The following is a 26,672-nucleotide window of genomic DNA, read 5'->3' on the forward strand; positions in this document are numbered from 1 at the left end:
GCCCCGGCCTGGCCTCCTGTTGGCCTGCCTTCCACGGGAACTTCAAGGACCAGGTGGACAGACACGGGGAGGGAAGCAGAGGGAGCCCTGAGGAGGGGGTGCTTCGGGAGCTAGGCCACAGAATGGGGCAGGGTACCCCTCCCGGCCCCCAGGCCTGTCTGTCTAGAGACTTGGTTTTTCCTCTGATGTACCAGTTTCAGCCCTTCCCCAGTTTAGGACTTGAGGGCGCATCCCAGAGGGGCTCTAGGATGAACACTGCGGACCCCACCCCAGTTCTCCCCGGTCCCCTCCCCGCCTAGACCCAAAGCTGGGGGCAGGCGTGTGTGCACGTCCAGATGCCAGCCTGGTGTGCGGCCCACGCGTGCCCATCCAACCTCAGTGTCAGTAGGGTGTGGTGGGTGGGGAGGAGGCAAGGGCTTTGCCCACCAGCTTTGGGGTCTAGGGCAGCAGAGGTGCCTTCGCTAGCAGCTTCTTACAGCACAGGCTCTCTGGTGCTGTATTTGAGGAGGTCCGTGTCCCTCCTCTGAGGCTACCCTGAGGGGTGGGGGGAGAGAAAGCCCACGACCTTTGGAACCCAAGACCAGGGAACAGCTCTCAGCTTATGAAGGAACTGGGCTCCCTTCAAGGGTCCTGAGGACAGTGAGAGGAGGGGCCTCTTGTGCTTGCCCTTTGCGGGGCTTATGGGGATGGTAGGACTGAATGGATGGACATGATTCTTAAGCCGCCATACAGGCTCCAGTGTGGGCCGCGGCTGTGCTGCCCATTGATCCAATCCTGCTTGCCGGGCTGCTGACGGGCAGAGTGGCGGAGGCCCAGGACGGAATCCGGAGGTCAGAGGAGGACAGGGGTGGCCTGGTCTCAGAGAGGAACTGGGTGGGGTGGGCTTATTTTAGGCTAAAGGCCAGAGATATTTTTCAAGTTCATGAGAAAAGGCCTAGAGCCACCCCCCCCACACACTGCCTTTCATCCCTCACCTGGTCCATGCTTCCTTTAGGACAGCACAGCTCACCTGGGGCATTATCTGCAGGCTGGCGTGGGGTGTTAGCAGAGGGGAAGCTGAGAGCTGAGCTCACTTATCAGCAAAGAGGACCTGGAGCTCACCTTCAGAGTAAAAGGTGGGAACATACATCAGGAGCTCAGTGAGTCTGAGCTGTGCAGCTGAGTGGTAAGTGCTGTTCACGGAATGCGTGTGTCGGGCCTCATGGGGGCTGCCTGGGCCGGCACAGCCAGGACAAGCAGGTGCTGTCAGAGAGGCAGAGGCGACCACCCACAGTGATGGGAGAGGATGTTGGTGCAGTGGCCTGAGGGCCAAGCCCAGGGCTCTGAGGGGAGGGTATTGCTCAGGGCAGTGAGGACAGTCCACCAACAGGGGGCGCTGTGTGTGAACAGAAGCCAAGGAGATGACGCACCTGTAGTCAAATGAGCCATCCTCTTCTTTTGGGTCTTCGGGGCCAAGGGGAACATCCTTCTTTTCTCGCACTTGGTCAATAAGAGAAACAAAGACACAGACAGCATGACTGAGCACGTACGTCCCTGCTCTCTGGAGCCCTGGCCATAGAGCCCGAAGACACCACCTTTGGGTTCAGCGACACTCTCCCTTTCAGTGAGGCACCCTCGGTGCCTCCCTAGTTCCTGCTTCCACATCAGTCAGTGGCCGAGTTGATTCTGTCTCCTCCTCCTCCTCCTCACCAGGGGTTCCCTTACATCTCCACTGACAACGAAATTCTCCCCCACCTCTCCCTGAGGTCTTCCCCAAACACCAAATGGATGTGAGGCTTTCCTCGGCACCTTTGTTCTGCTCTGTTTCACAATCATTTGTGAGCCTTTCTTATGCCTGTGATGAAATACTAGTTCCTTCTTCGAGGGTGGGGAGCCATGTGTCTCTGCACAGCTCCGAGCCAGCGTTGCGACCTCGCCTGTTTGAAGGGCTCCCTCTCCCCACACCTCCTCTGGGACCTGGCAGCGTTGGGCAGGGCCCTGTCTCGTGCTCTGATCTTCCTTCCGTACCAGCTGAAACGGCCCTGACGGAGACATCAGCTTTCCTTCTAGAATCCTTGCCACTCTGCACAGAGCCAGGCAGCCAGCGGACACTTACATGGACAACCCTTTCTGTATCTTTTTTGGGGTGTAAAAAAGGATAATCGCTCCCATTTTAGGGGAGGATAACAGGCTCCTCCTCACATGGCAAACTGGCAACCAAGTCTGGAGTGAAGATGAGGCCCCGGCCTCCTCCTGGTTCCCTTATCTTTCCGATGGACTAGGGGTGGGGGTCACCCTGTGGCTGGAGGTGGGGAGAGGGGCTGTAAAAAGAACTGTAGTGGGTGCTTTCTAATGGGCAAAGGAAGGCTCAGAGTGTGCCTCATGCTCCAGTTCCATTTGGAGCAGAGAGGTGAGCTCGGTAAGACGGCCCATCACCCTGATTCTGGCTTCCTCCCTTACAGAAGAAAAACAACCCCAACACAGCACAACGGCGTGGAGGAAAACACCATTTACCAAAACAAGAGGGGTAACTTCCTGCCCCCCCAGATGCCTCTCTTACTTCAAGGAGAGGCCTAACTCTTCAGATACCCAAGGTCTGGGGTAAGGGGCAGGGGAAGGCAGTAAATTGCATCTCCTCTCTCTCCAAGTTTAAGGCGGGTCCTGGAGGAGGATTTGTTCACAGAGATGGGGGTAGCAGGCATTTGGGGAGCACGGGACACGTCTGGCTGTTGGAGCTTTGGGGCCAGGAGCAATTTCACTTTGCAGCCCAGTAGGAGTTTCGCTCTCAGGTCATCCATTATCCTGTCTCCTGTCTCCCTGCCCAACCCACCACAGACAGATGGCTTTCTGGCCCATCTGAAAAACAATCAATATTTCTAGAAATAAAAATGTCAGCGGTCCTTGTCCGTGACCTTGGCTTATCTGGGCTGGAGGATCTGAGGCCTAGAGAAGAGAAATGCCCCTTTGGGACGCCAGGGAAGCCCAAAGCACTTGAATGGCCAGGAGGGTCCCTACCCTGCAACCTGCCCCTCAGCTTCCACCTGCTCCTCACTTGGGAGCTTCTGTTCTCTGTCAAGGTGTTTGTAACGACACCCTCATCACGCCAAGAGCCCGGCTCTACCACTGGGCATGCTTCCTCTGCCCAGACCCCTCCTCACCACATTCTCTCACGGTTAGAGAAAATGCCTCTCTTCCTTCCTCCTTCCCTGGGACACAGGATTCTAAAGAGATTCAGTCTGAAAAGAAGTCAATTCACTGAGCAGATGGACGGTGAGTCAAGGGAAGGGCAGGTCATTCTTAACAGGACCAGCGCTCCTTCCATCCACTCTCTGAAGCTGCCTGGACCGCTCCACCCGCCCACCTCAAGCAAACTCAATTAAGTCAAGTGCTTCCTGGCAGCTCTAAGATATACAGAGCAGGCAAGAAGAGGACTGCTTTCAAGCTTGGCTAGAGTTGGGCTTGCTGAGAGAACGGAGCCCCCGCGGGGGTGTGGCAGCGGACAGTCCCTAAGCCCACTCCCCTGACACTCTCACCTGGGTACTTGCCACCGCGACTCCTCTTGATGAAGCAGACGATGAGCAGAATCAGCACCAGGAGGGCAATGGCACACATGAGCCCAATGAACCAGCCCTGGGTGGCGATGTCAGTCTGGTTGTTGGTGTAAGCTGGGGGGCGGGGCACAAGCAAACACATGAAGAGTTTCGCATGGGGAAGGTGAGGAGGGAGACGTGAGGGAAGAGCTTTGGCCACTTCACATCCATGTTCCTTCTGGAGCCTAATGCTACCACCTAGCAGCCCTCTGGCCCAAACTGCCCGATACAGGGACAAAGAGAAAATAATTAAGGAGCCAAGGTCAAAGGTCAGAAAAGAGGCGGAGGAAGGGGGGACAGGGAGCAGAATAAGCAGGCCCGTTAGGAAGGGGAAGTCTCCCTAAGAAGAAGGCATGGCATTTTTGTAAACCACATCCTGGTGAGAGCCTGGCGGGGACTGAGGGAAGGTCAGGACCAGCCATGGAGGTCCGGTTCCCAGTCAGTGAGCCAGGGGTGAGGAAATGGGGCCCTTGTGCCACCCATCAGAGAACTCAGCCATGGTCACGATGCAACACCCCTTGTAAGAGCACCTTCAAAGGCCTGCACAGGCCTGGAGCGGCAGCCTTGCCCGCCGGCGTGGCCCGAAGCCACCCAGGCTTGCTGGCAGTGGGTCTGGGCAGGCTGCAGGCGCAGAACACTCCTGCTTTCTCGCATCTCCCCAACTGGACTGCACACTCCCAGAAGCAAGGGCAGTCCATGTTGGTCTCCTAGACAGCTGGTGGCAAGGCTGGGGCCACAGCTTCAGTGCACCCTGCGCCACTTTGGACCACTTCCACATGGAAGACCCACCTCCCCTGCCCCAGTGGTGACAAGCTGCCCCGTGACAGCGAGTCTCTCCAAATGGACAGACCCCTGTGTGACTGCAGGGACATGTGGGTGAGTCTAAAAGACAGGCATTCAGGCACCGTCTGATGGTTCCTGGATGACCTGGATGAGCCCAGACTGCGGTTCGGGCTCAGGAAGCAGTGTGAGTTGGGGAGGACCCACTTGCCACTCTCCTTGCTATGGACCGGAGAACAAAAGTGACACCTCCAGGCATGGGCCTCCTCCAGGGGAGCAGCACGGGGAACAGAGGGTGCTCCAGGGTCTTCATCAAGTGCTCCCTTGTACATCAGCTTCCACCTTTTGCTCCCCGTGGGCTGAGAAACCATCTCCCAGAACCCAGCCAAGGGCACTGTACCAGGACAGTCTCAGTCAGTGGTGGAGACCGATGACCAAGCGCGGCCATGCTCTCCAAGCCCAGGCTGCGAGGCAGGTGAGTTCCGCAGACCGTGGCCGGCTACCCTGACCCACGCATGCTGCGGGCGAACTCCCACTCCTGCCCCCATTCCTGTCGAGGGATCCTCCCCCAGTCCCCTGTGAGACCAGCTCACTTCCTGCCTGAACCTCTGGTGCATCTCGTCACTAGTGGGAAACCCTCCATTCCCCATCCCAACCCGCCAGGTCCCATCCGAGCTGGTGCCACGGCCGCCTCTCCATGCCTCAGCCGCACGGCCACTCCCGTTCCTGCCTCGGGGCCTCTGCTCGTTCTGCAGATCCATCTCAGCAAATGTCAGCTTCTCTGAGAGGTCCTTCTGGGTCTTCCAGCGGAAGCGGAGTCCCTCTCCCTAGCCAGTCTCTCTGAGAACCCTATCATTTCATGGCACCTGTGGCCATTTGACAGCCACCCAGCAGTGCCCCGTCTGTGTGGGCACACTCCAAGACTCCGAGTGGATGCCTGAAAGTGTGGATAGTACCAAGCCCTATGTTTTTCCCTATACATGATCTATGTTAAGTATAATTTACACATTATACATAAAAAAGATGAATAATAAAATAGAAGAATTATAACCATACACTGTAATAAAAGCGATATGAATGTGGTTTCTCTCAAAATGCCTCTATGTACCGCACCCTCCCTTCCTGTGATGTGGGGTGATACAGCGCCCCCTGGAGACGAAGTGCGGTGGATGGTGTGGGCATTGTGCCTTAATATTAGGCTCCTCGGACCTTCTGACTCCAGGACAACAGGAGGACCACCTGCTTTGGGGACCCTGTCGACAGTGGGGAAAGGTAGTATTTTCGGAGCGCAGTGCCCACAGAGCAGGGGACTGCTGTGTCACTACCACTGCTAACAGCGAGCTCTCATCAGCGCTTCCTTTCCCACACTTTCTAGTACAACCCTCACAACAGCCCCACGGAGCAGGACCGTGTCATTATCCCTACTTCACAGGCCGGGAAACTGAGCCACGGAGGTCGAGTGATTTACTCAAGGTCGCAAAGCCAGTAAGTAGTAGAGTCTGTGCTCTTTCCCACTCTCGTCCTTCCACCCGGAAGACAAACTCCTTGAAGGGGGCCTGGTGGGTTTATTGTCGCCTCCCCACTGGGTGACACACGATTCAGGTCTACTCAGTGGATGTGCCCCCCACCTCCTTCCCTTCACTTGGCCCACTCACCCTCCCTTGGCCTGATGGGGCCTCTGCTGACCTTAAACTCTTCATTGTCTTTCCTTTGTCACCCCCATCTCTGCATTTTTCAGCTCAGGCCCTGGGCCCTGCTAGGAAGACGTGATACAGGCCCGTCAGTCATGCTTCACCTGGGCCTTCACTGCTGCCTGGCAACCCTGCTGCCCTGTCCCACGGTTCTTCCAAACTGGTCCTCCCACACGGGACCACACCCCCACCCCCGCTCTGGTCAGCGCTGACCCCACTTACTCAGCTGTGGAGGCCAGTGAAGCCTCAGCCTCTACAAGCTGCCCCTCCCGGGGCAGGCAGGGCTCCTGCTCCTCTGAAGCTACTCCTCCCTCAGCGGTGAGACCCACGCCTCACCTTCCTGGTGGCTCAGACCTGAGAGGATTGCCGAAAATCCTAGCATTTTCAGTTTCTTCTTTTGCTGTCTCCCCCTTTCTGCTGTTACATACATTGAAATTTCCTGTATCTTAAAATAAAAACCCGAGGAACCTGCCAGGCTTTTCAGCTCTGCCCGGTCCTTTTTTACGTAAACTCAATCTTCCCTTGTTTCCAGTTGCTGCCAACTCCTTTCTCCACCCCCAACAAGCCAACTCAAAGCCCCTCTGTGCTCAGTGGCGCTTCATCTACCGCCAGGGAGTGGCTCTTTCCCAAACTCACCTGTCTGCGTCCTTGACTCTTACCTTCACAGCCCTCCACTCCCAGCATTCCAAGGGACGATTCTTGTATTCATCTCTCATTGTCCCTACAGCCAGTTCCACACCATAAGCCCAGTGCCTCCTCCTACAGCTCCTTGAATGGCCTGTCTGCTTGAAATTCAACACAGGTCTTCTTCCTACAAGCTCTCTGCTCCTGCCAGTGACTTCACCATGCTCCCGACCTCTAAGAGTTACCACTTCTCCTTCCAAAATGTCTCTCACATTTGCCTCATTGCTCCACTCCAGAGGGGTCCCCTTACCCTCTGCCTGTCAGACCCTGGGGAAGGACACAGTGCGCTGTTCCATTTCTAGGACATTTCCACGACGGCCACGCACCCTGGTCTTCCCCTCCCTGCCCAAGGGCGCTTACAGTGCCCCCCCTTGCTCTCCTCCCTTCCACCCTCCTTCCTGAATCTCCCATTGCTCCAGCTCACACCCGTCTCTGAGCTCCCTCTGTTCCCATAACATTTAATTGCTCTGTTTCCTGGGTCCTGATTTCTAATGACCCTATTCAAGGCTTGAGAATAGGGGATTCTTTGAGCCCCCTAGTACTTGGCATGATGCTGGTCACATAACAAGTAGTCTACTAACAAGGTGACTACTTATCAGTTATCAATTTAATCCTAATATGATATGGTTAACTGCTTTAGTTTCTTCCTTGATGCCAGCTCGGGGTCACAGGGCTATCGGCTTGCCTGTGAGCCACACCTGGGCACTGGGGTGAAGGGATCACTTCACCGTGTGCAGACAGTGTTTCCTCCTTTTGAGGAGAAGCTGGTGCACATGCCTGCAGTGACCTGTTTGCCCCACCCCCTTTCTGATACCCGCTCTGATGCGAGCCAACAGCTGTCTCTACAGACTCCCCTTCCCCGTGGTGGGAAAAGCCACAATTCCAGGGAAAGTGCCTGCATGGGCAATTTAGAAGCAAATGCATCGTTCGATTCCTGACTTTACCATGCAAAGTTCAAAGGTTATTTTCAGTCCGTACCAAAATGGTCAAAAAATTTTCTATGAAGTCTGCACACATAAGTCTGTTCAAACTTCAGTGAAGTTTATAACTATGCTTGGTGATGGATGTTAATGTGGTAGTCATTTCACAATACATACAAATAGCAAATCATTATGTTACACATCTAAAACTAAGTGATAAATGCTACAGGCCAATAATGTTTCCATTAAAAATAAAAAACAAACCAAGGGGTGAGGTGAGCTTAGCCTGGCAAACACAGGCAGGTGCCATGCCTCTTACTCTGGACCGGGGGCCGTATTCTAGGTGTCTTCCATATCACCGCCTGCAGCCCAGCTCAGAAACAAGCAAATCACCCCCAAGGTACAGCATCCATGGCTCCTGACCCATCAGGAGGAATTTGATTTGGCCAGTCATTCAAGGTGGGCAGAATTATGTTTTAGAAATAGGGACAGTTGAACAAATACAATAGACATGGACTTTCCTCAAATTCGTTCGGCTTAGCTGTTCTCGCTTAGGCATCAGTTTACACGCCCCGCCCCCACCTCGTCCTGTCCTGAGTCTCTCAGGCAGAGAGAACAAGGCAGAGCGAGGCCCAGTACAATGGGGCCCTCAGCGCCCCGCCTCCCACTCTCCTGAGATCTGAGGTGGACTATGTCTTGCTGACCCGCTGTCAGATACACCATGCTACTGCCTTACCCCGCGCTGCCCACTCGTGATGGAAGAGCTGACTGGCCTCCTGGAGCCCAGGGCTAAGTGTCTGGGGCCCCTCAGGCTTCTTTGGCTTCAAGAGCTTGAAGGAGGCGATTACCTCCCCATGGGGGATCTTTCTGGTGAGGAGCAGGGAGCCCGTCATTCCTAGCATTTTCCTGCCTTTCTTTCCTGAACCACTAAAATGTGTGTGAGTCTGTGGACTGGAGTGATGGCCTGTGGTTGCCTAAACAAGCGGGGGTCGGGCCCAGAGAGGTCCACAGACTCTTACTTTGATGACATGTGGGACCTGGGGGAACGTGTGAACTGGCCCCGGAGCACCCCCACCCCCCCACAGCAAACACTGTGTTTAATGGCTCTGCACAGGCACACACAAACTTCAGAAAGTGACAATGTTTTCTTTCCCTGTGGAATTTCCAGTCCACCAGGGGGGTAAGCTTGTGCTCAAAGCCAAGGTCCTACACCTGCTCTTTCCAGCTTGCAGTGGAAGGAACCAGGAAAATTAAGTGCTAACTGTCTCGCTCGCTGTAAAAGCAAGCTGTCAGGACCGGCCTCTTCAAGTCACCCACAGGAAGAGAAATGAACGTTTGAGTCAGTGCTCAGAAGTGTATTATCAATGGTCATTGTTTTTTTGTTGTTGTTTTTGTTTTGACTTGGGTGTTTAATACCTCGAAGCAGATGGGGACACCCCTTTACTATCTGGGTCTTTCTCCCCACCCTCACCCACAGCACTGGGAGAAGTCTCTCTCCGGAGCAGGCTGCACAGGCTTCTGCAGCGTCCCCAGGATGGAACTCAGTCCTCCCATCTTGTCTCTGCTTCCTGCCTCTGTGCTGGACTGGACTTTGTGATGAAGCAACACCAAACGCACGCACTAGTGAGCAGCAGCTCAGGACGCCCACAGGGTTACAGGGAGTCCAGCCACCTGCTCCGCTCGGTCAGCTGTCCAGTTCCCTCGCCTGGCTCTAGGACAGCCTGTCCGCTCACAGACCCCCTGCCTGAGTGGGCCTGGGTAGCTCCAAGCAGCCTCTGCAACTTGATGGCACAGACATATGCATGACAGGTGGAGGACAGGACCCCAAGGCTTGGAGGGATCGGGCTAGAGAGGGAGGAGAGACATCTATGCAGATGGGCAGTGACTCACAAGATGGGACTACCAGGATCAGTCTCCCAGGTCCAGGCCCAGGAAGAGTAACTGAATGTTTCAGTGAACACTCAGAAGTTCACACAAGTCACTGTGGTGTTTTCCTCTCCATCCTCGTCTACTAACCTGCATATGATTGACTTCCTTGGGGGCAGAGACCAGTCTCTCTCCCCCGCACCTCTCTCTCCACCCTCCCTTTAGCCCCAGGGCTTACTTAGCCTGCCACCTGCCTGTCTGACTTTAAAGACACAGAGAGACAGACAAGCAAGCACCCTCGCAACGCCAGACGGCCAGTGGCCGGCCCGGCAGAGGGGTCTCTGAGCCTTGGACCCTCTATGACCCTGCCGCCTGCCCACGTGGCGCAGTGAAGATGCTCCTCTGTTCCAGCTGGAGCCTGTTAGAGCCGGGGCAACTCCCTTCCAGGAAAGCTTCCTCCCCTCCCTCACGGCAAAGAGGGGTCACCCACTTTGAAGCTTAGGACAATAATGAAATCAAAACAAATCCCAAACAACTTCCATAACAAACACACTTTGGAATTTGTTAACAACTGCAGGGACCATGTGCGCACACACCAAGCCCCTTTGTTTTGAGCACTGCAGGGAAGGCAGGTGGCCCCTTTGTCCTTATTCTACAGGGTCTCCTTGGCAGCCCCCTTGTCCCCACAGGGTTAGAAGCATGGTTGCCTCTCCTCTGTGCATGCAGTTTTGGCTTCTCTGGTCTTGTCGGGAGCTGCAGAGTATAAGAGCTGAGACACGCCATGCAAGGTGGGGAGTGGGTGGGAGGGTCTCTTTTCTCAGGAGCAAATTCAAGCAGGAAGCTGAGAATGAGGATGAAATGCCCATGCTTGTAGGGGACGGCCAGGCCGATCCCCTCTCACCTGTACTGGTCATAAAGGTGATGATGGCACTGCTGATGCCCTCGTTGTCCCGGGAATAAATTCGCAATGTGTATGTCATCCCGGGATAGAGGTCTGTCAGCTGCACAGGCTGGGCCTGGGCCTTAACAGGGACAGTTTTTTTCGTATGGTTGCCTGGGGAACAGAAACCTCAGTCAGCCCAGGGCCAGGTGTGAGCAGCTGGAGGGGCAGCGCTTAGGTCCCTGCCACCCGTGAAGGTAGAAGTGGGGGCAGGAGGGGGGGCGGGAGGGCTGGGGCTGGCAGGGCCAGGCCACTGCACAGACCAGGAGGTCGCCAGGCAGCTCCAACACCAGCACTTCCTCACAGCGCCAACTCCCCCACGGGGCAGCCCTTCTGCAGAGGACACTGTTCCCTCTCTCTTCCTCACTAGTCTCAGTACTACACCTCCTTCCTTAAACTCTCAGGGTGTCAGCCAATGCTGTTTCCCTGAAGAAGGCCAGTGGGCCAGGCAGCATCCCCCAGCGTACCCGGAGATGCCTCTTGTGTCTCCCCATGTGCAGGATTCACCCATCAGCAGGAGAGGGTACCCGTGTGTCTGTGGCAGTGGGTGGGAGGAGGCTGAAAACAGGCCCAAACCCGGGATTCTGGATTCTGTGGACGTGAATCCCCTCCACCCAGACAACCAAGGGCTGTTGTTTTTCCCTCGGAGACCACCAGGGGAGCTGGCCTCCTTCCTTACAGTCCACACTGAAGAGGCCTTCCCAGTGGGCCCGACCCTCAGAAACAGGGGCCTTCCCTCTGCTGTTCAATAGACCTGCATCCGTGGCCCCAAGATCCAGCAGAGCGTGGACAGCTCAGCTCGAGCCACCTGCTCTCTGAGATGAATCACCCAGGTCTGTGTCCCCATGGCCATTGGCATCCCTCTGAGCAAAGCCCAATTGCACCCTAAGTCTGACCCAACCCTGGCTATCTAGTGGGGATATCAGAAAACATGGATTCTGAGTTAAGGAGATCCATGTAGAGGTGAGATGTGGCTCGTTTGGGGACTATTCAGAACCCTCATCCTGAGCAGGAAGTGGATGGAGGGCCCCATTACCCAGGGCCCCCCCAGCACACGCAACCCCAGACCTCACTAATGGCTGCAGAATGCCCTCCCTTCCCCTTAAGCCTGCTCCTCCCACCTCACTGCGGTCTGAGCACACGTGTTTCATCAAGTCACAGGCCAGGCTGACAGGCCTCTCTGAGCCTGGGGGAGCTCACAGGCTCTCTGAAGCGGCACCTCCGCTGCCACCACCCCGCACAGCAATGCTTACTGTCGATGTACTCAACCACAAAGTCAGTTCCGGGCCCGAAATTGTGCTTCCAGGTGATGTTGGCCCATTTACTGTTGGGGAGCACCGTGACGTTCCATATGGACTGCTCGTCGGGGGCTGGTGGGCAGGTTAGAAGAGGAGTTAGTGGTGAGGAAGGAGCAGCGCTGGGGACAGAGAGACAGACAGACAGACAGACAGATACACACGGCCAGGAATGGGAAGAGCCACAAGTGGCTGTGCACGGGGCCCGACAGAGCTCCAAGCTGCAGCCTTGGAGGCCAGGCCTGAGGTCGCCATCCGGGTACAAGCAGGGGCAGTGGGGGTGCATATGTAAGGGAGGGCTGTCAGTGGTCTGTAGGTCCACGCAGGTGGGGTGGGAATGAGAGTGAGTGTTGAGCCACATTATTGCAGGCTCTAACCTGGGCTCATTCCCTTTCAGATCAGCCATGGATGTGAACGGCGCAGTGAAAGAGGCCAGGAAAAGCCTGCTGACTCAAGTGCAGACCAAGGGGAAGAGGCGTGCCCACCGCCTTACCCGCGACTACGCCATTCTACGGGAAGGAGGGGGGACCTTTCAAAGAGTCGAGATGAGGTTTGCAGGAAGGACAGGACTAAACCCGGGGAAACCTTTATGGGCTCCTAACACTAGAGAAGGAGATGGCGACCAAACAAGGACTCTGGTCGGAGGAGCCCCTGGGGTCGTTCTCAGTCACCAAAACCCTGGATGATGTGGAGAAAGGCCTCGGCTTGTCTAAGGACACTTGGGGTCTTAGCGTCCCAAGTAGAGACAGCATGAACCCTTCCCGCCCTTCTCGTGGGCAAGGGGGGACCAAGAAAAGATGACTGCTTTTCGACACCCAGCCCTCAGTGGTCCAGACACCAGAAGAACCCCGTTCTGTTGGCTTTTGGGCACCACAGCCTTTGAAGCTCGACCTCCACGCAGCACAGAAGACATTAATTATCTAGTTCCTACGAGCTGGGAGCTCCTGTATCAAAGCTACTGCACTGTCTGCAACCACAGCCTGTGGACAGGAGAACAGTGCCACTCGTCAAACGTAATCATTTTTCAAGAGTCCCAGCAGTCTGATCGCCTCATTTCCCAGCAAAGATTTAATAGTGGAGTACTAGCACGGGGCCTTGTGTTTTTTACAAGTATGGCTCCTGTATATTTTATTAGCATGCAAGGGGGCACTGTCACCAACAGCCCCAGCAAATACAAATGGAGCACACTGCTGACGCATCTCCTCGTTATCTGTTTGACGTGTTACTGAGTCTGCAGGGCTGGGGCAGTGAGAAAAGACCTGGTCCTCACTTCAAAGAAGTGCCTTCTCTCCCGCAACCTTGTCGGCTGCTGGTTGCCCCAGGTGATTACGATTCATGTTACGTGAGAGACCAAGAAAGAGCGTTCACTGATGGCGCTGCAGGACATTCCCCTGGGGGAGGGCAGGGGTGCGCCCCTTTACTCATCTTCCAGATGCTCCCATTGGGCTAGCTGCTCTAGGCCACCCCGATCCCAGCTCTAGGGGTCTCATAGGTCTTGCTAGTGAGAATGAATTAGGATTAGTCACAATGAAGGGACTTGAATTTCCTCCTCCTCAGCTCGTGGGCCTGGAAATGGCCCAAGAATCAGTTTTAATCAGTTTGCATCAATATGACATTGATTAAAATCTCACTGTCTCAAAGGTCAAGTTAGACTGAGGCACTATCTGCAAAGATCAAGTGACAGGAAACCAAAAGTTTAGACGTGGAAGTTGGAGGAAGGCCCCGCCATAGAGAGGCGTCAAGATGATGACACTAAAGGCCTGAAAAGTCTGGAGAGAGACCAAGTGGGAGAGCTATCGATCACCAATGAAGCGAGAAGGCAAGTGAGGTGCAGCGCGGGCTGTTCTGCTGACTCCTAGAAGGTGAGATTTGGGAAGAATCCCTTCAAATCTGAAGGAGACAGTAAAAAGAACAAGTCTAACTTATTTACCCTGAAAAAATGTAAACTTTTAGTCCTAAGATGGAAGACATGATAAAAATGAAAATTTCTTTTAAAAATCCTGGGCAGCAAAGCCATCATGCTGCATGAAGGGGAGTGAGGGTGGTTCCTAAGTTCTAAGGGTAAGATGGGGGGCATGGCCAGGCCCTCTGCAGTGTCCTGGCAGTTAGAGGTCAGGGTGTGAGGTCTGGCCACATCACTGGTTTTATAGCTGGCCTGTGGGTTCTGCAAGCTAGAGGCCCTCCCCTCTGGTAGTAAGAGTGTTTGATGCTCCGTTCTTAGAAACACGGCTGGATTCCCGAGGGGTCTCCTCATGCCCGAGCACCAGAGCTGCCTGGCCTGGCTGGGCGATGTGGGAGCAGCACCTGCCCGAGCTCAGCAGGCTACACTGCGGTCGACTCCCGCCAGGGGCCCCTGGAAAGGCTGGGATTTTCCCAAGTGTGCACGTGGTGGTGTGGGGAGTGGGAAGGGAAACAGAGCACGTTCAGGTGGCACTCTCCTGGAAACTCTGACTTCTCAAGAGAAAAGTCTTCAGTGTGACCTGGGGACTGAGGAGCCATGGAGGAGTGGCTTTGGGAACAGAGCTGCNGCACCAGAGCTGCCTGGCCTGGCTGGGCGATGTGGGAGCAGCACCTGCCCGAGCTCAGCAGGCTACACTGCGGTCGACTCCCGCCAGGGGCCCCTGGAAAGGCTGGGATTTTCCCAAGTGTGCAGGTGGTGGTGTGGGGAGTGGGAAGGGAAACAGAGCACGTTCAGGTGGCACTCTCCTGGAAGCTCTGACTTCTCAAGAGAAAAGTCTTCAGTGTGACCTGGGGACAGAGGAGCCATGGAGGAGTGGCTTTGGGAACAGAGCTGCCTGGGAGGCCGGCCACTCGCCACACCTCAGCCCTCTGTGCTGCAGGGTTAGATGTGGCGTGGCCGGGCAGGGAGCCCTCTTGGGACAGTGGGCCAGGGTCGGGCTCCCATCCTTCCTCGCGCCCTGTCCTTCCTGGAGCACTCAGCCCCAAGCTGACTACTTGGCCTGAAGCTGGAGGCAGCCCTACTGTGTGGGACCCAGGTGTCCTGCCTGAGGCGTGTGGACCTCTGTTAAAAGACAGGGATCTAAGGTGAGGACGCGGGCAATGAAGTGGTGGAGAACCATCCGAGGGGTGGGTGGGGCTACCCTGTGCCACGAGGCCACCAGACTGAGAATCCAGTTGTGTTTCCAAAGCAGGAACGAAGGGAGGGGCTGGCCACCACCATCCCAGACCCTCCGGCTGGGGTGCCTGTGGGTGGAGGGCAGGGGGCAGGGGCAGTGGGCAGTACCGGATTCTTGTATCTTAGTCCCGATGGTGGGAGGACTCTCCGTGGTGGTGGTGGTGGTGGCGGTGGTAGTTGTGGCGACGGTGGTGGCGACGGTGGTAGGTGCGACGGTTGGGATGGTGGGGACTGTTGTGGCTTCGGTGGTGGCAGCAGCATCAGCACTGCTCGTGGCTCCCGTGGCACCCACTGTGCTCGGGGGCAACGTGGGAGGGGCTGAGAGGAAAATGTAAAACAGCCGAGTCTGGTTGGTTTGGCTGTTCCCAGCCTGGACACATGGCCCCCGCGTGACAGGCAGACAGGCAGCCCAGTGATGAGATGGAGCTTAGCAATCAGCTGCCTCCCCAAGCATGATGGACAGGCTGGGTCACATGATCACAGCGAAAGGACACATCATGTGACAGGAAGAGAATGAAGCCCTGTGTACGTTTCATTTTCTTCTCACAGTCTATGGCTCAAAGCACCCAGCATGCATCCAGCCACGGCAGGGATGAGGATGGGAAGGGACATGTACTGAATTGCTCAGACCTCACGGACGACGGCACAGGGTCCCAGGTTAAGACCACCCAGACACAGGCCGCGCAGCCCGTCGGTCCAGCCCCAGAGCCTGGCACTGGAGAGGGGCCAGCAGCCGTGTCCCGTCCTACAGGAGCCCCAAGACGCCTGCCATTCCCAACCACTCACTCCAGAAGCACCCTTCCCCTGCCTGCAGGAGCTCCGACGCCACCAGAGAGCAGCCTCCACTCTTCGGAGCCTGCAACACGGTTGCTTCAGCAGCCCTCATGGCGACCCACCGGCCCCGCCTCCCTTCTCCTCCGCCCAGTGACAGTCCTCCCGGCAGTCACCCATTCCACCCTGGACTGCGGGAACGGCTTTTCTCTCCAGGACATTTCGGGTCCAGGCGTCCCAAGTCCTCTCGCTTTGCATCAGAACAGGGAAAGCGCGTGAACGGAGGCACCCCTTCCCAGCCCACAGTAGACACAGAAACCCCAGGACGCAAGGGAGATCCGTGCTGTCTTCTTTTTCGCCCAGAGCTTCAGGGGGTGCTAACTCTCCTGCTCTCCTCTTCCATCCCAAGCCAGCCTCCCACACAGGTCGGCCCTTGGGGCTAAGTCTATGGCATGTGGCCTGTTTCCTCCCAAGAAGGGTCCAGGAAGCTAACGGAGGACTGCCCTATCACTCTGCTGCTACAGCTTGCGGGGAAGAGCAGCACAGTGGGGCAAATCAGAGAGACCGCGGCCTCGCCCCCGCCCCCGCCCCCCGGGCTCTGTCTCCGGGCACCTGATCATGTCTCCCTGCCAGTGTCAGTGCCCACAGGCAGTGGGCAGGGTGTTACGACACAAGTAGGGGACTCTCCCTTCCAAGGAACACTGACACGCCACCCACTGCAAATCTCCGTAGGGTCAGGAAAATAATATTCCCACCCATGCAACAGGGGGCCACGCCAGGGAGGGAGCCAGAGAGAAAACTGTCCGAGGGCTTTTTCCAGGGAGAATAAAGAGATCCTAAGCTTTCCCAACAAAAGCCTGACCAACAAAAGCCTCTTCATTTCCCTGGGCCTCAAACATTACAAGACCCCACAGAGAGGGGACTGTTCCTGGGACCCCTTGTTACCTCCCTATCTGCAAGATCAGAGGCATTATTAGGCCTGGGGTGTGCTGACCACAGAAGTCACGCTGGGCAGCTGACGAACATGAACACATTCCAGAGATTCCGGTCAAAGTCAAAGCCGGCAGTGCTACATTCCTCAAGCCCCAGTCAGTTCACAGACCTCAGGAGGGCGTGTGGGGGTGTGGGGTGGGGACAAATTCCCTCCCACAGTCACTATTCAAGGGTATATTCTGTCCAAGGGGCCCCGGGCCTAGGAGGCTCAGGGCAGTAAAGGCTCAGCATGAGGGAAATAATTTGTCTATCCCACCCACCAAGGCAGAAGGCAGATGTGGAAGAACAGAGAGACCACCAGGCCAAGGCTGGCTCTCTCCCAGTCGTTTGGTTCCTTATCAGCAGTCTATTTTCTAATAGTTTCTGACGAATACAATGCTTTTCTCGTTATTTTAAAGGTACCATAAAAAAAACCCCGAAAGACTCCCCTTTAACTTCAATCACCCCACTGTGTGTGGTGCAGACCTGGCCTTCCCTGCCCGCACACATCATGGGGCTACAGTTCCCAGGCCATCCACTCGCTCACATGCCCCTCAGTCCTCGTACCAGCCGAGACACACACACTCACACGCACACAGCCAGGCTCACACACTCAACCCTGTGCGTCCCAGCGAGCAGCCCAGGTGAAAGACGTGCTGAGACATGCTCGTCAGAGCAAGCTCTCCCGGGCTGGCTAGTCAGACACCAGAATGACAAATGGCTTGAGGATGCTTCCATCCAGCCTCCTTCCCTCCCTCTGAGGGTCCCTTTTGCCAAGTGTGACTGAAGGGGGTGATTCTCTCTGGTGATGGCTACCCAGTTGCTGCTCCCTTGCTCGGTGGCAACAGTCTCAGGGCGCGAGTGAGAAGGACCGAGAGGCGGGAGAGGGAAGGAAGAACAGCTTGCTTCCCAGGCACTACTGGAGTGACCTTGGAGGACACAACCTCAGCTGCCCAAGGTGACAGCTGGCAAGTAAGCATTCTCTGACCACTCATGAGCTGTGTCTCTTGTCCCATGGCTGGGCGGGGCTGGAGAGATGGAGGGTAGGGACAGGGACAGGCTCCAAGGGAAGGGACAGAGTCAGGTGAGTGAGCTGTCAGAGGTGTGAACAGGCAGGAGGGGAATGAACATTTTCCATGGGGAAAGCATCCCATGCTCGGATCCAAGGGGTTCACCTGATTTCATACCTTGGGGCAGGTATGCACAGAAGCACAGAAGTGGGGCTGACAGAGTGGTCCCCAGGCTAGATGGACAGACTGCCAGGATGCCACCTTCGGCCACAGCAGCAACTGCGGGCTGGAGAACCACCCTGGTCACTGCCTGGTGGAGCTCCCAGCCTGGCGACTGAGACGAAGGGAGGCCTGGAGCTGGAAACACCAGGTCCAGTCCACCTAACGGACAGCCTGACACCCACGGGCAGCACCCTGCCACGGCTGAAGGTTTCCCACCAGTTTTGGGAACATCAAGTAGGAGGTGGGGAAACTGAGAAAAGATGACGCGTCTCTTATTCATCTTCCTGACCCTGGAACCACCACGGAACTCCGTGCCACACACTCGCAGATCTGAGCAAAGTCAGACGAGACAGCTGTTTCCAGGCATTTCCAGGTGGGAGGTTCAATCCAAATGCCCGCATGGCGCATGGGCCGCCCTGGCCAAGTTGCAGATGGCCAGGACAGATGGGCTGCTGTCCTCAGAGACAGCAGGTACAGTTGCACGAAAGGGATCATCTCTACTGGGCAAGATACAAACAGACCAGTGTGGGGACAAACCACTCAGGTTTGGGGAGGAGGAGAGGGAATGAGCAGTGGGCCAGACAGGCCCACGTCGAAGACGTAGAACCCAGGCTCTGGTACCTCACACCTGCACGCTGAGCAGAGGTTCTGGTGCATTTAAAGCTGAGAATAGCTGATGACCTCAGCACACGACTTTACAAAGAAGGGCGATATGCCTCTCCGACCATGTCCTGTGGAAGCGGGAGCCTGGGAAACATGCTGACCCCAGAGTGTATGCATTCACTCCCCATACCTCGAACCTGGACCTTCTTGAGATGGACGCACCAGGTGGGGGGTTCGGAATCACACCCATCACCCTCGTGACTGCCACTCACGACAGGGGCAGCAGAGACCAGCATGATGCCCTGCCCCCAGACCCACCAGCCTTGGGTCCCCAGGTGCCAGAACGGGGGAGGTAGCCCAGGACTGCTTGACCAATGAGCTACTAGCTGCTTCTCCTGGTGCCTTCCCTGCGTCTGTCTTCAGTAAGCCTGCTCAGGTGGCCTTGCTGCTGTTATAGGCCCCGAAGAGACCCTTCTGCAAACTTGAAGCAAGAGGTCAGAGCAACTCCCCACAGTGTGAGATCCGCTTTCTCCCCAGTCTCCAGGACATCTCTCTCATACCTGGCAGGGGAGTTCGGGTCCTGTGGGGAGGCGCTGGACCCCTGCCAGCCTGGGTTACTGGGGGGTGGGGGGAGGAGAACTGGGGGAGGGGAAGAGGATGGCAGCGTACCACCCAGGGGTCTGGCTGACAAACAAAGGCAAGCCAAGGAATTAGGTGAGCAACAGAAACAGAACCAACCTAAAATGGGGTGGGGGGGTAGATGAGCGAAGGTGGATGGGAAACCAAATTGGGCAAGGTGGGATGCTCTTCGTAAGCCAGCCCTCAGATTCCTCACCCCCGTCTCCCTCCGACCCCCCTGCCTAGAGCCTAGACGACCCCTTGCCTTACACCCTTTGCTCTGCCAGGTGAGCTTTCCTTCAGCTCCAGAGGGCAGGTGAAGGAGCCCAGGCATCCCCTGTCTACTGTCTCCAGCTCAAGGCTTGGCCTTCTGTGGTGCAGTGCCCTCTGATGTCCCTCAAGCCCAAAAAAGAGGACTTGAGAGGAAGAACACGGTCAGCAGGTTGGCTTCTATGCTGGGAACTGCCGGCCTGACTCCTCACTTCCGTGCACCCACCTCCCAGAGCCCGAGATGGAGACTGTTCTTAACTCTGAACACTGTTAGGAGCTGGGTTTCTGAAGGGAGAGGAGACAGTCAGCCCGCGGCACCCAGAGACTCCAGCTCCCGGAGCACCTGTCTCTTCGAGGACGTGCTCATGGGTTCTCAGGGACCAGAACCCACAGCAGGTGACAGAGCTGGGGCCGGTCCCCATGCAGCATGCAAGGCCAGCATGCGCGGTGTGCTCGCCCACAGGTCACCCTTTCAGGGCACGGCAACCCGGCCAGAGGAGGGGGCCAGCTGTGCGCACTTGCAGTGAAGCATTCCTTCTCGGGGGGCAGCTGTCCACTCAGAGGTTGTCGACCCTCTCTGTGCTGAGATGTCAAGCCTAGGCAAGGGCCCAGGTGTTCAAGGATGTAATCACTCAGCTTCAGAGAACAGGTCTGCAGCCCATGTGTGCGGGGCCCCTTCTAAGTCACTCTCCTTCTCAATAGGGGCAAACAGTAGGTGGAGGAAGGAGACTGTATTTGCGTCTGGTCCCACCCTCCTTGATGGTCTGGCTTCCCAACCACTGAAAGGGTGAGTCTGGAGCATGCTTTCATTCCAAGCCTGTCCCTTCTTCTCCACCTTGGCCGGGCTCCACCAGCATCATCCCATGCCATGCCCATTACCTCCACTGCTGGTACGGTACCTGCGGTTGGAGTAGCTTCAGAACACAGCACCCAAGATGGCCAGAGAGAGGGAGAAAGGATGAGAGAGGGGAGAGAGAACAGAACACAGGTGAAATCACAGGGCCAGCAGGCAGAGAAGATTCCGGCTCAAACCTGCCCCAGACAGTGTGGCTGGTGCTGGCCACTGCCCTGAGGGTGCCAACTGGTAGTCAGGGCTCCCGTTCAACTCCACTGGGGTCTGGTATGTTTCTATAGAAAACTTGCCACCTGGGTCTGGGAAACCTTTCTCATACACTCTGCTCCTACCTCTGTCTAAGGGTTGGCAACAAAGAGACGGCAACAGGCACAGTCCACCTGGAGTGCTGTGCTCCAAGGTCTTTCCCCCAGAAAATGTCCTTCCCTGGCAGGGCTGATCTTTATGCCGCAGGCTGGGTGATCCCCCGTGATGCCAGGAGTTGAGGGCTTACAGTGTAGGCGGTACAAGGGGACACTGATTCCAGACAAAGGAACGGTGCTGCTCTCTTTGGGGGATGACGGTCGGGTAGTGTTGGGGAGGGTGGCAGAGTGGGCGGGATGTTCGGCTGGACCCTCCTCACACAATCTCTGCCCTGAAAGGCCTGGGAATGGTGACAGACTGCAGCCCCAAGGCCCCTTCTTGTTCTGCTTGCCCAGTTCTTTCCCACCAGTTGTACTTTATGAAATAAGGAACCCAACTGTGGACTGAGCCCCAAAAGGAATTCCCGAACTTGCTGCAAATCTCTGAGTTGAGAAGAGTCTTTGTACTCCGGCTGCCCGGGGCTGCAGAACTTCCCCCGTGTGGTCCCCGGGGCTGGACAAGGCCTCTCTATCTGATGCTCTATCAGGGTGGAGGTGGGCAGGAGGCGGGGCTCTCTTCACGTTGCCAAAGTTCTCTTCACGTGTCTCCTCAGAGTTAAGTAATCAAGTGAGTGCATCAGCCGTGGCCGGTGTGGCTCTCCAAAAGGTTGCTGGTTCAATTCCCACTCAGGGCACATGCTTGAGTTGCAGGCCAGGTCCCCAGTAGGGGGCATGCAAGAGGCAACTGGTCAATGTATCTCTCACACACTGAGGTTTTTCTCTTCCTCCCTTACCCTCTGTCTAAAAGTAAATAAGTAAAATCTTTTAAAAACGGCATTTAAAAGAAAGGTGCATTACCCTTTGGTAGTAAGGCACAGATTAGGCACTGACCCAGAGCTCCCCGGCCCTGATTAACTACACAATGGGCTTGGAAGGCCCAACTAGAGGAGCTCGTTGTGTGGCTCACTTCTGGTTTATGGGGCCGGAGAGGGCCATGGAAAGGACTGTAAGCCTTTCTCCAGCTCCTCCCACCCCCACCTCCACCCCCCACCTTGCTGCTGGCCCACTGGCCAGTGAGCAGAGGCAGCAGGGCCTGGCAGCCCAGAGAGGGAAGCACTGGTGCCCTGCTGGGTGGCGGCAGAGGTTCCTGGGAGGTCTGACATGGGCCAGGACGAAGCTGCTGAACCCCAGCCTTCTGGAGAGAGCACTAGACATGATAACCTGCTGTCAGCCTCAAGGATCCCTACTCACTTCACCTCTTCTTTGAGGCTTCCCTTGCAGACTCAGTCTCCCCTGTGCCACACAACCACGGCCCCTTCCTTATCTGAACACAGCATTTCTCATGTTAAACTGCAAGGAGCTACTCTTGCTGATGTCTCCCCTTCCAGACTGTGTGCGCTCATTACCTGTGAATCCCCCATTTTTGGCACAATGTCTGGCACTTCACATCGTGGGTGCTTAAGAAACGGCTTTTGAATAGACCACTGTACCTCTGGAGAGAGTGTGGTCCCTCTTTCATAGGGGACCTGCCCATATTAAAACTCCTATAGTCATGAACCCCTAATAAGGTTTCCTGGATGTCAGTCAGCATGTGCAGGTGGGCCCGGAGTTCCCTCTAGTGGAGTCCTCATGCAGGTACAGCTCCGGTGGGGATTGCTAGGCTCCTGGAAGATGCCAGGGCCCAGGGGATGAACCCTTTTGCTCTTTGTGAAGCTAGTTTGGCCAATGGCTGTTTCCCAACTCCCTTTCCTCTCCTCAGCTGCAACTCCCTCAGTTCAGGCTGCAAGGAGGGACTGTATCTACTCACAATCGGACACGTAGCTTCGGTCAAGGCTATTTCCCCTCCCTCCTAGGCCCCACATGCCCTTGGGAAAAGAAGGGGTGTCCCTAAGAGCCCTCATGGGCACTGTCAATATTCATGCCTCCCTCAACAGGTAAGCACGTTCATTATTCCTTGAGGGTCATCAGCACATTCACTTCCCTCATCTCATCTCCACTCAGAACTCACGCCCTCTTCCGTACTCCCCTACTAGAGGGAAAGACCACACATGTTACGTAGTTGAGCAAGTCAAGGCCAAGTGGGGACCCAGGTCTGACAGCAAGTCTAAGGAGACCTGAGTTCTGTAGACACATCGTCCGTACCTACCTGCCAGCATACAAGGTGGGCTCTCTGCTTCGAGGGCCGAAGGACCTGTGGGCTTGTTCTCTCCTCATGCCAGAAGGCCAGGCAGCCAGAGGCAGATCAGAGTGTCTCACCAGGGCCTCCCGTCCCCATGGCTGCCACAATGCACCTACCTTCATTCGGGGATGCTGGTGACTCCTCCGTGACTGCTTCCCCAGAGCCCACCTGCGTCCTGGCACTCAGGGTGAAGCGGTAGCGTGACACGGGATCTGCTCTTTGCACCGTGAACTTGGTCTGATTAGGAGAGAAGTTCTCCACTATCTGCTTTCCTACTTTGGTTCCATTAACTGGGGAGAGATAGGTAAATAAAATCGAACTTTGGCAGCATTGACCATGGAGGAGCAAACCTCCCAACTCCACTGGAAAGGGCTGAGTAAAACCTGGCCGTGCACTTGAAGACTAGGGGATGGGAGACTTGGTTCAAGGGAGGCGTGTGGGGCCGGAACTCCTTTCCAGCACTTCGATGACATACCAAGGTTAACACTCTTTCACTGAACTGGTTCTCTCTAGCTCACTGCAAAGTAACGTGGCTGATTCTGAGACTTAGTTTATAATCTCCAAGTCTTTTCAACAAGGACAAAACTTTAGGAGTTTCTTTCTTCCTTTCAAAGAGAACTGGGGCAAACCCACTAGAGCTCTAGACGGTTAATGCCTTCTTTGTAACAAGCCTATTCAGTGGACCTCAAGGTCGGCTCCAGAGGTCGATCTGGAACAGCATGCAACACTCCGCTGGGTGTTACAGTTGTGAACACAACACCCAACTCTCCGAGTGCCCAGTGGGGTGCATCACCTAGTTTAGAAAGCTTAATGTTTTAAAAATGTAATGATGCTCTGTCCCCACATGGTGACACTGAATGCCCAAGGTGAGGTCTTCCTGACTCAGGCTCCTGACAGGGTCACTCCAAGTTACGACAGGTCTACACACAGCTACCCGACACCTTGTTAGGCTGTCCCTGAGTCTCACACAGGCTTCTGTGCAGGGACTATCTGCCCCATCGGATGGCCGTGCCCTCAGAGGGGAATTCCCCTAGACTGCTGGTGTTGGAGACCAAGATCCCTGAAGGCCGGTGCTGGACCAGAATTTCCCTTTGTCTCCCAGGAACAACCAGAAGCTCCGTGCAGGAGGGGCTGTGTCAGGAAAGCAGGGTCTCAGTTGCCCCCCTAATCCCATGGGGGGGCTTTCTCCCTGGCAATGCCCTGCACGACAGGTTCCTTGGTCCCTTAGGAAAGGGGGCAAGAATCGGGTTCCTGATCCCCAGATCACCTAAGAGAAAGATTATCTAAGAGCAAAACGTACAGGCCACATATCTGAGAGAATATCCAGTGAGGATCCCGTTGGGGTGCTCCGGATGGTCCCATTCCAGGCTGATTGTCTGCAGGCTGGGCTGCCGGACTCGGAAACGCCTGGGGACACTGGGTACTTGGGGAAGGAGAAGAGAGTGGGGGAGGTGAGGGCAAGGGGGGCGGGCAGGGCGAGGAAAACAGAAACAGAGCACAAGTATGAAGGCGCTGGTCTCAGGCTGCCCCCCAACGCCAGGCAGCCGTTGCACCAGAGCCCATGGCCCACCCGGATGGCGTTTCCCTCACTCAGGGTGAGCACGGCTCAGACTCTGTTTAAACGGAGGAAGGAAATCAAGGGTTTCTTTAGTAACTGCTGTGGATCCTAAGCATTTGGCTCGGATTCTGTGCACTCGGCTCTGATTCTGCAGCGATACCTCCCAGCAGGGCAGAGCAAGTCTCGGGCAAGGAAACAACTGTCACTGTTTCCTACAGAGGCTGCAGCTCCTGGTCCTCAGACAAGGATTCTTCTCACTGCTCGGTCCAAGCAGCAGGCCTGCACCTCCAGGCTGACGATGCTGGGCTCAGGGTGGAGAGGAAAGCAAGCCCAGATAGAGCACGTGGACAGGTGAGGGGCAGGGGCCCTGGGAAGAGGCTGATGGTGAAACATGGAGGAGGGAAAGACAGCAATAAAGAAAACAAGAGGGAAGACCAAAGGAGAGCCAAGAAAGGAGCAAGAGAAGAAGAAAATGAGGAAAGCAACAGTGGAGAAAGGAGGGAGGAGAATCGGAAATGGGGGAGCAGGCGCCGCACTGCTGAGAGAGGGCTGGGAGGGCAGGAGACGGGGTGGGGAGTTTGTAGGCGTCTGCCTCCCAGGACTGGGGTGACTGTGACCGGCAGAAGGCAGGCGCCCCTCTGCAGGACTGCTGCACCCATGGGTGGACAATCTCAGCAAAGGCTTCCTGTTGGCAGTGGTGAGAGCTCTGCAGGCTGTGGGTGCTGGTACACAGACCGGGCACCTCTGGGTGTCAGGGCAACTGTGCTTCGGCCTCAGAAGGCGGCAGGCAGCCTAGGCTCCTGCGGGGCCTGGCTGTAGTTACGTCATTGGGCCACATGAGTCTTCTTTTGGGGTGCAATCTCGTCAGGGCAGGCCCCGCAGCGACGCAGTGCTCTGTGGGAATGGTGGGAGCTGCTCAGCTCATGGCGGTTGGCTCCTCGAGGTCAGGCGGGGTCGACTTGTGCTGGCGGTGCCCAGCCGGGGTGGGGCGCTCCAGGTCCACCTGCCTGCGGTGCCCTTGTCCTGCCCTACCCCGAGGAGCTGCAGGTCAGACCTACCTCCTTCTGGGGTGGTGAACTCCTTGGTTTCACTGCGAGGCCCATCGCCTCTCCCATTGACCACAACCATCTCCAGCTTGTAGTTACTGTAGGGGAAGAGGCGGGACACCACACCCCGGAGGCGGTCACCAGGAAAGCCGGCTTGCTGTCTCTTCTGAGACACCCACAGGCTCTTCAGTAAGCTGCTCTCCCTCCAGTAGTAGGCCTTCAGGACAGAGGCAGGCCAGTGAGGGGAGGGTCAGGCAGAGCTGGGTTAGTTGTTAGTGGTGGTGGTAGCGGCCGGTCTTCCCTTTGCTTGCAACAGGCTCCGAATCCCAAAGGAACCCCCACACAGGGCTGGGGGAGGGGCCTGACAGTCCCCATTCATTAGCCACCAGTGAGTGTGAACTGATGAGAAATGCAGTTTTGGTCCAACCACCCTCTGGAGGAGAGGCAAGCTGGCCAGGCGGGCACTGCACTGCTCCATTGTGAGCCTTATTTCCAAGCTGGGGAGCAAGTTGCTCAGGGAGTTTGTGCCCAGACCACAAGTGCGTATGAGCCAAGGGCCCAAGCACGGAAGGCTCTGCGCTGCGCTCAGAGGCTGCAGCGCCTCGGCCAGACGAGTGTGGTGAGACTCACAGCGGAGAGCAGTGGGCCCTCCCCGAAGTCTGAATCTGAGCAAGGGCTGACTGAGTCCTCTGAGCTCAAATGTTTCTCTTAACACTCTTTGGAGACCTTTACAATGGGAGAGACACGTGTCAAAGAGAGTGAGACGCCAGGCTGCCCGGTGGCAAGAGCTCAGCTGGGGTGGCCTGTGGAAGGTGGCAGTGTCACAGACAGGACTGAGAGAGTTTTGATGCAAGGTCTGAGTAGCGGTGGGTAAGAAGCTGCAGATCAGGCCACCACACCAGCGTCACCTAGGCCTCCAATGGCAAGATAAGGAGGAAGCGCAGACTTCAGAGGGGGACCCAACAGGACCTTTAGCCAGAAACATCTCCAGGCAAACGGGTTAAGGGTGCAAGCCAATGGTTAGGGAAGGGCTTGTTCAAGTGTGTATATCACCTTGCCTGCCATCCCCTACTTACCAAATTCACTTCCCAAGAGACTGATGCGCTCCATTCTGCCCCTAATTATCCACCAGCCAGCGCTCCATGACCTCCGAGGTCGCAGGGCCTGTGTTTGCCCCTGCTGCAGCCTCGCTCACTTCCCGGGCAACTTTTACAGAGCTGCCCATAGCAGGGTGTGCCTACCCTGCACACCCTGGGTGTTCTCACCCTTTTCCCCACCTCAGCTCACCCTTTCAAAGAAGATTGCAGATCGAGCAGAAACTGCTCACGGCAGGAAGGTCAGAAGCTGA

The 26,672-nt window shown here is 56.1% G+C and overlaps 1 protein-coding gene across 4 annotated transcripts in view; it reads right to left on the reverse strand.

The window, feature by feature from the left end:
- The window catches only part of NFASC (neurofascin), a 198,591-nt gene that overhangs the window by 7,762 nt on the left and 164,157 nt on the right, over positions 1-26,672 (reverse strand). For 2 of the 4 annotated variants that reach the window (XM_037067079.1, XM_037067077.1), the window contains 4 exons: positions 24,021-24,143; positions 22,837-23,010; positions 3,513-3,644; positions 1,410-1,479 (listed from right to left, as the gene is read on the reverse strand). In XM_037067079.1, coding sequence (XP_036922974.1) covers positions 1,410-1,479; positions 3,513-3,644; positions 22,837-23,010; positions 24,021-24,143 — 499 coding nt within the window. Of the gene's footprint in view, positions 1-1,409; positions 1,480-3,512; positions 3,645-10,411; positions 10,565-11,703; positions 11,821-14,989; positions 15,200-20,246; positions 20,262-22,836; positions 23,011-24,020; positions 24,144-25,336; positions 25,542-26,672 lie in introns of those variants that run through there. The other 2 variants (XM_037067076.1, XM_037067078.1) reach the window with 2 other exon arrangements.

This window comes from Sturnira hondurensis, unplaced genomic scaffold, assembly GCF_014824575.4.
Source record: "Sturnira hondurensis isolate 20B ecotype Veracruz unplaced genomic scaffold, ASM1482457v3 Scaffold0017082, whole genome shotgun sequence".
NCBI classification, from domain to species: domain Eukaryota; kingdom Metazoa; phylum Chordata; class Mammalia; order Chiroptera; family Phyllostomidae; genus Sturnira; species Sturnira hondurensis.